The sequence below is a fragment of the Paracoccidioides brasiliensis genome, assembly GCF_000150735.1.
Source record: "Paracoccidioides brasiliensis Pb18 unplaced genomic scaffold supercont2.1, whole genome shotgun sequence".
NCBI classification, from domain to species: Eukaryota; Fungi; Ascomycota; class Eurotiomycetes; order Onygenales; family Ajellomycetaceae; genus Paracoccidioides; species Paracoccidioides brasiliensis.
The window spans coordinates 1,346,739-1,354,517 of NW_011371358.1; the positions used below are offsets into that span (position 1 = coordinate 1,346,739).

At 46.0% G+C, this 7,779-nt stretch overlaps 2 protein-coding genes across 2 annotated transcripts; both read right to left on the bottom strand.

The window, feature by feature from the left end:
- Positions 1-373: 373 nt before the first annotated feature.
- On the bottom strand, positions 374-2,857 carry PADG_00416 (uncharacterized protein; the record flags this gene model as incomplete). The annotated part of the gene is made up of 1 exon (XM_010758038.1): positions 374-2,857. The coding sequence occupies one exon, from the start codon at positions 2,855-2,857 to the stop codon at positions 374-376; it is 2,484 nt and encodes an 827-aa protein (XP_010756340.1).
- An 828-nt stretch (positions 2,858-3,685) lies between these two features.
- PADG_00417 (uncharacterized protein) lies at positions 3,686-5,575 on the bottom strand (the record flags this gene model as incomplete). The annotated part of the gene is made up of 4 exons (XM_010757515.1): positions 3,686-4,824; positions 4,901-4,957; positions 5,032-5,397; positions 5,470-5,575. 4 exons carry the CDS (start codon positions 5,573-5,575, stop codon positions 3,686-3,688), a joined length of 1,668 nt encoding a protein of 555 aa, XP_010755817.1.
- Positions 5,576-7,779: the final 2,204 nt, after the last annotated feature.

The window sequence follows — 7,779 nt, forward strand, 5'->3', positions numbered from 1 at the left end:
TACTCCTGGTACAACTCACTGATAAATATGCTCCTACAAGAACTAAGAACATTAACATGCGTCTCATCAAATGAATGCATACATCCATATTGCAAAGTCAAGTCGCCAGAAAAGAGCTGTGAATAGAAACTAGCACATTATATATATATGTATATATCCAAACAGTGGACAGCTAGTTAAACAGAATACAAAAATCATTCATCATAACTCTTTTTATCTCCAATGGGAGGTAATTAGCTAATCTAACACGAGACAACCATTTTTCATCAGGACAAAGGGAAAACGTAACGGAAAAGAAAAAAAAACAATACAAAGAAAGAAGAGGGAAAAGGAAACCGTCATCACCTCCATCCATCCCCGAACACCCATCTATCTAAACACCACCCCCACCTCTCCCCATCCTCTCTATAGAACTCATAATCCCACTCCTCCCCGCCGTACTCGCAGGCATCCCTCCACTGGTTGGTAAACCCGAACTAATAGATTTCCTACTTCCATTGTTGCCCCTGGAATTGCTGGGAGGCATTCCGAAACGCGGAACTCTAGGCGTTGGAACACCTGTTGGAAGCGCTGCAGCTCGGGGTCGTATGGCTGAGGAAGGTGGGAGCCGGCCGATATTACTGCTAGACGCAAAATTTTCGTTCAGGGGTTGCACTGGTTTTTCGATGCCGGTGTCACAGTGTGTAGTTTGTTCGTCTTCAGATAGGGAACGCCGGTGGGAAGCCGGTGGCTCAGGGAGTTTACGTTTGGGTTGATATTGTTCTGGTTGTTCTTGACCTTCGGGAACTCGTTCTTTCTCAACTTGCTGTTGATCGTCCTGGTGTTGATGCTGCTGGTGTTGATGTTGCTGGATCGCAAGCCACTCATCAACAGCTGCCACGAGCTCACCCTTTTCCGTGCGTTCCTGTTTCAACTCGGACCGAAGAATTTCACTATCGCGCTTAACAGATACAAGCTCCTGCTCTAGCCCTTTAACACGAGCTTCTAGAACCCGCTTGTCGGCCTCAAGAGATTCAGTTTCACGAATAAATGTAGCTTCTCCACAGAATCCACCTTCTCCAGGAATGTCGGAGTCCTTTTCTGCCTTTAGACGTGCATTCTCCTCCAACGCCTCCTTCAACTTCCTCTCAGCTTCCCTAACTCGTTTCTCCCACCGTGCCTCATAGCTCTTTTTGAGAGCAGCAACCTTTGTCTCATGCTTTCCTTTGTAGAGTGTATGTAGTTCGCGAGCAACTCTCTCAACAGCGTCCTGCACTTCTCTAGCTGTTTCTTCAGCCGACTTATTCTCGGTCCCAGTTGGGGGGGATGTATTTGCAGTATTTCTGGCGGCTGAAAATTGGCTCTCTAACTCCACAACCCTGCTCTCCAATTTCTCCTTGCACTTTTCAGCTTCCTCTATTTTCCTGTTTAGCCTCTCACGCTCACGCTCCCCATCGACAATCTCACTCCTGACACCCCTTAAAACGGTCTCCATCTCCTTCCCTCGCCGTTCCCATTCTTGAAGCTCATTTTGTCTCCGTGAGGATTCATTTCTTAACTCCTCGGATACCTCTCCGACTCTCCGTTCAGCATCAGCCACGGACTCCTTTAGACACTTAACTTCAGCTTCTCTTCCACTAAGTGTTGCTTTCAGAGAAGATATCTCCGACAGGAAAGAAGACTTCAGTGACTCCAATTCCCTTGGAGTTATGCTTGGAATAGATCGCGGAGTGGGAGCAGGTGGGATGTCAAGATCCAACAAGGAGAACTTCGACGGGGACCTAAACCCGGACGCCGTGGATTTTGAAGGAGAAAAACGGGAATTTCTACGGGATGGGGACATGTAACCATTGTGCAATACATAGGAGGCACGGGAATAGGAGTTGGGCTGGTCAGTGAAGTCGATAATATTCATATGATCGTCACCCCTAGGGCAGGTTTGTCCAGGTGCAGGTGTTCCTTTGTCTTGCTCCGAAAAAAGCTCTCTCTTCTCGACTGTGTTGGGAGTCTCAAGTGTATCATGTGTATATCTGGCCATGCGCATATTTTTTCGAGGGCTGATAGAAGCCTCTCTCATCCGCTTGATCGGCGAGTTTCGTCTGAGTTGGGCAAAGCCAGTCATATCAAGATCAGGGACAGCAGAAAAAGCACTGAGGCATGTATCATCCTGATCACCTGGAGCTTGGTGGTCATTCCCACGACCATTGTAAGAAATTCTACCAGGATCGTTCGAAGCTACCTGGTAGATGGTGCTCATGCTTTCGTCGTTTTTATCGTTCATCGTGATATTTGATACTTCGTCGTAGTTATTTTCGCTGGCAGGCGTGTTAAGCAGGCTCGCTTCGTTGCCTAAGCGGTAGGTCTCCCGACTTCCTCCACTAAAAGAATTCTGCGTGTTGTTATTGTAATTGTCATCCACACTGTCCTCCTTGGTTGTAGGAGGAACCTCATCCCGATGCGAATCCTCTTCTCTCTTTACTTCCAAGTCATTCGTAAGCTCCCTGCTATCCAACTTCTCTTCCTGGGGCCTATCAAGCCGAAAGTCGCCAGATTCCGCCTGTCCAAAAACAGGTGTCTGGTCATTAAAAACAGTCGGATGAAACGGCGAGCTTTCTGGCCCTTCCTCAAGCCCACTGAGGGCATTTTCATTACCAGATTTCGCATCTGATGGGGCCGGAGAATCATTATATGTGGAAAGGCGCACATTCTCTTCATTATAAAGGGAAGTTTTCATTGGAGTTGTGCTCGAAAAATTATCAAGCCCCTTGTCCTTGGACGCTGGGGAACATGTCTTATGTGAAGGAGTATTTGCGCTGGGAGAACATGGAGGTCGAGCATTCCGCCTCGAAGGTGTGAGGACGGATAGAGGGCTTTCCATTATGTTCTGAGAACAATGACGGAGTTCGTTTATCCAACTTGTGCTGGTTCTGTATTTTCTAGTTCATTGAATAGTTAAAAGCGGCAATTGGAATAGTTCAGGTGGGCAGCAAATGGCAACACCCAGTGAAGAAACAGGATTAGAGAAAGACCTACTCGAAATTGACAGACTTCCTCTTAAAATAAAATGATTTGCGCTGCAAGTCACAGTAAGAAAATGCGAAGCAGTGTTTTACATGAGACAAGTCATGACTTGTGGAAGATTGAATTGACGATTGCCAGAATGATGATAATGCTACAAACCGAAGATGTGTCCGTTGCTGTGGAGATATTTTTGGTGGGGCAACGGGTGTAAACAAAGCTAAGCCGTTTACAGCCTAGTCCAAACCGTTTGCAGTTCACAGCAGCAAATGGATATCACGTGATACCACAGTCTCGGATTCAAGTTCAAACAACCGTAACATCCATTGGATTGAATTCAACAATTGTAGCGAGCTTTCTATGGAGATATAGGTTAGTGCAGTGAAGTTTATATATATATATCTATCATTTCTAGTCGTTACTGAAGCTATTCACTTTTGGAAAAATATGAGCAACCATTTGAACGCCATACAACAGAATCAAATATCAAAACAGAAGGAGGTTGATGGATGAATACAGCGCTATTTCAAACCAGTGCTCACCACAAAAAGAAAGGAGAGGAGGATTCCATCGCTAACAAACAAAACAACTCTAACAAGACCAGTAATGGATCGGAGCAAGCTCCCGGACATTCCCGGTCTATTGCGGATATATCAATATAAAACACCCAAGTGATGGTTTGATCCCGCTACACGCGATCATGGACAGTAACATGCACGTCATTAGCCAGGGGTTCTTCTTCAGCAGTATGACGAGGGTGGAGGAAAATATCTGTGGACGAAACTGCCAGAGGTGTATGTTTCCTCTCCTGTATACAATACAACTGGCAAGCCCCCACAGCAGCAACAATCGCACTAGCCCACCATGCAAGGCCAGTAAACCCAACCTTCGAACCAATGCTATACAGATAGCCGGCAATCGGTGGCGCTAGTGTCCGACAAGCAGCGCCTGCGGAAGCGGCAAGGCCGTTAATTTTGCCAAGCACAGAGTGTGACGGACATGTCTGTTTAATGAGGATCAACAGGACTGGGTAGTCAAGTATAGAGAAAAAGTTGCGAATTGTCAGACAAGTGTAGATTCCAGTGAAAAGGAGATTTCGCGGGAGAAAGGCGAGGAAAGGCACTATGAAGTACGCGACCGGATGTAAAACGGTTACGAGCACGAATAATTTCCATACGTCAAGCCATTCCGCTAAGAGAGGAAAGACTATGGCTTGGATTAGAATTGCTATCACACCGTTGACGGCCATGATAAATCCAACAGCCTGGACAGAAAGGCCCAGGCCGCTCGGGATATTAAATATTGATTTTACCGTGGTATCGGCTGTCCCGGTGCTTTTATCCTGAAGGAATATAGGGAGCAGATGATCGTAGGTCATGGAGTGATACGTGAATATCCCCAGAGCAATGACTAACATGGTGACACGGTATGTGAAGACCTTAGCTTGATCATGAGCGCAACCTTCGAAAGCCTTTCCATCTGACTCGATGTCCCATTCTTCGTCCTTATGCAGTTTTACATCGTTGAAAGTTCCGTAAGAATTTGCTCGCAGATCCGCTGAACCATGTGCGGTAGAGGCTCCTATAGCAACTGCAGCCAGAGATGCCCCGAGCTCACCCCCGTCATCTGGATGTCTGGCAGCCTCACCACCCCGGCGCAAGTCCGGATGAGTCTCGTCCAGGAAAAAATACCCCGCAAATATACTTATCAACTGTAGAGTTGAGCAGATTAGATTTGGGAGAAGGTAAGGTAAAGTACCAAAAATCCCAGTAGGAGAGAATACAGACGGAAAGGAATCGGCAGGCCTTGCGAAGAACCCTCCAATAGCTAGAAGATGACAATATCAGTACCAAACGTACGAGCCAACAGTAAACTAAGAGCTAACTTAGAGGGTCAAACTTACCTGGACCGATTATTGTTCCGATCGACCAGACAAATGGCATGACAGCGTAGGCGCGAGCTGTGGAAGAATCTAGTTAGCTGGCTAGTACAACAATATATATCTCATAAACCAGGAGAACAGGCGCCACCTACGCTCATGTTCAGGCTTCTTGACCAGTTCCCCCACCATCGTCTGGACAACACCTATATTTCCGTTTAAAACACCACCCACGACCCTACCAAGAAGAGCTACCCAGAAGCTAGTGGAGAAGCCGACGATAAGAAGGGAGAGCATGGTACCTACGCAGCCGAAGAGAAGGACCGGCTTACGACCAACTCTGTCGGAGAGGCCACCCCAGTAAATGCCTGTCAAGCTCTCCGCCAGAGCAAATGCGGAAATGAGGATTCCAGAGTATAAGGAGGCATTTTTTTCCTCGCCCATATGGAAATCCTTAACCATAATCCATGCGTAAGGGAAGATGGAGGTTAGGGCGATGGGTTCCGCCAAGCGGCATATCGCTGCCCAATTGTCAGCAGTGATGGAGGGGGGTGTTGGGAAAACTTAATCTTATGGATAGAGGATATACTGACCCAGAATAAAAAGTTGGAGGGTGGGGAAAGATTCATTGGGGGATTCACGATTATTTGCAGTAGTCGAGGTTCTGGGGTTTGGTCTTTGCGGATGGGTTAATTTCATATTCTTCACAGATCGATTTGATCCTTACAGCTATCCTCCCGTCAACTTCGACACAAATTACTTCGCGCGTCTTGTTCACGGTCCGCTATATCTGGGCATGTAGGGTAGGACTGGGTAACACGTTGACTGCTTGCTATTACCGCCCAAACAAACAAACAAAAAAGGAAAAGAAGAGAAAGTTCTGCTCCGCGGCGGCTTGAGAGAAATCCTTTTCCAGTCTCGCTTTTGCCGTGAAACTCGCGACAAAGTGTTGCAAAACAGAGCACCGGGGGCGAACGAAGGGCAGTGGAAGAGTTTGTTGCTTTCAACGAACGCACTGGAAAAATAGATCAAGGGTGCATATTCAAAAATATATGCGTCAACGTCAGCGGGTTATGGGAACGTGACACTTTTGAGTTGTGGCCGGCCAGAGTTGATTTTTTTTTTTAAATAGTTAACTCCAAGCGAAACTTAATTTGCCACGAAGAATTGGATAACTACTGGGTACCTGGTCCATTATCCAGTCATCGAACGATAATAAGCATTTCAGTTATTATTCGGTACATGAGAAGCGAGAGGAAGTTCCCCACACCCACGGAATATTGTTTCTCACAACTGCCAGAAAGGGAAGAAGATTACGGGTCGATGTAACATCTTGAGCAAAAGTCGGTGGAACAGGTTCAACTTGAAACGATTCGGGGGCAGCGTAGAATGGCCAATCAAAGCAAGCCATCGATAACTTCTGTATGCTGGCCGGCCCGCCAAACCCGTGCGAGAAAGAAACTCAGGCGGTCAGATGGCGATTCGATGAGCTAGACTCAGCAGTTTAACCAAAGGAATGATCAAACGAATGAGATGAAAATAGAACGGAGATGGGACGAACACAGGCAGTGACGGGATTTATTTCATAAAGTCAATATTAAATTTACATGATAACATGAAGATCATGACCGTCAATTGAGGTTTAATGAAACACGGAACTTCTCCCTGCGAAAATCTCGAGCTCAACAACAACTTTCCACTAGAAACTGGTAGTAAATGAACCTCACAACAAATCTCCACCCAGTTTACAAATTCCCCACAATTAGCCGACATTGGCGCAATGGCCATTACATACAATCCACTTAAAGTTCCGCTGGGATCATGACAGTTACTAAGCCGAATAGAACTTGCTAGAAACGACAGGCTGTCTTAGAGGATGTTGCATTATGTGACTCTAAGCAAGCTAGCTAGCTACTAATAAATACACATGTGCACGTGACCTCGGGTAGTCGGGGAATCCTCTAACAGGCTGCTTAGCTAAAGTAAAGCAATCAAAGCCGTAACCAAGACCAGCCCATGAAGGCGAAACACGGTTTGGCATACGGCTTTAATTTGGCGCTATTTGACCTCCGTATACATATGTATGTATACCATTGAGGTGCGTCATGGCGGTAGGGATATAAAACTCCACTGCGCGAATTGATATTGTTGATACGAAAGATGTCCCATGAGGTGGGCTCGCTGCTAGGTTCTTCACGCCACCAAATCACCCTGCCATGGGCTCTGTAGGTATTGAAATTGATGCGAAAAACGTAGCCAGATTTTAATGCAATTATGCGATGCGCGATCCTCTCTTGGTTCATAAAATTCCCGAAATGGGAGGGATCCATTTGTGAGGAGCCATAACTCTAACCAAAACAAGATTTAGAAAAAGCGCCATGCTAAGATACATGAGTCGAAATCCAAAGAAGCTTTCCATCGCTCACAACTATTCCTGATCCAGAGAGCAAAAAGAAATCACAAACGCCTTGTGAAAAAAACACCAGACACTAATCATGCATATATCGATATTAAAAAACCTATTGTTCTTGACCAGATAGAGAAAGATATGATCTCCTCTCTCTTATCGCCTAATCCAAAGGGAACCAAGAAATTAGCGGAAACTGAAGTGGCTCAAAATATAAGGAAAATAACGCTGGTTGCACTCTTCCCTGTTGTCATCACGTAGGAAGGAAATAAGACGTACTGATATCCATTTCTCCGCGCATGGCTTTATTGCCGCCCAGACCAACAGACTGGCTGTTGCAATAATGAAAATAAAAACGACCGCTTTATCCTTGTTGGAATCTCGCTCTAATGATGGGTGGAGATTGCTGTCAGTTAATCAAAACCTTCTTCATATACAGGGGAGAGTATATATTGCAGATTCATTCAAGGTGGGGTGTTTAGCGGGGGGGGGGGGG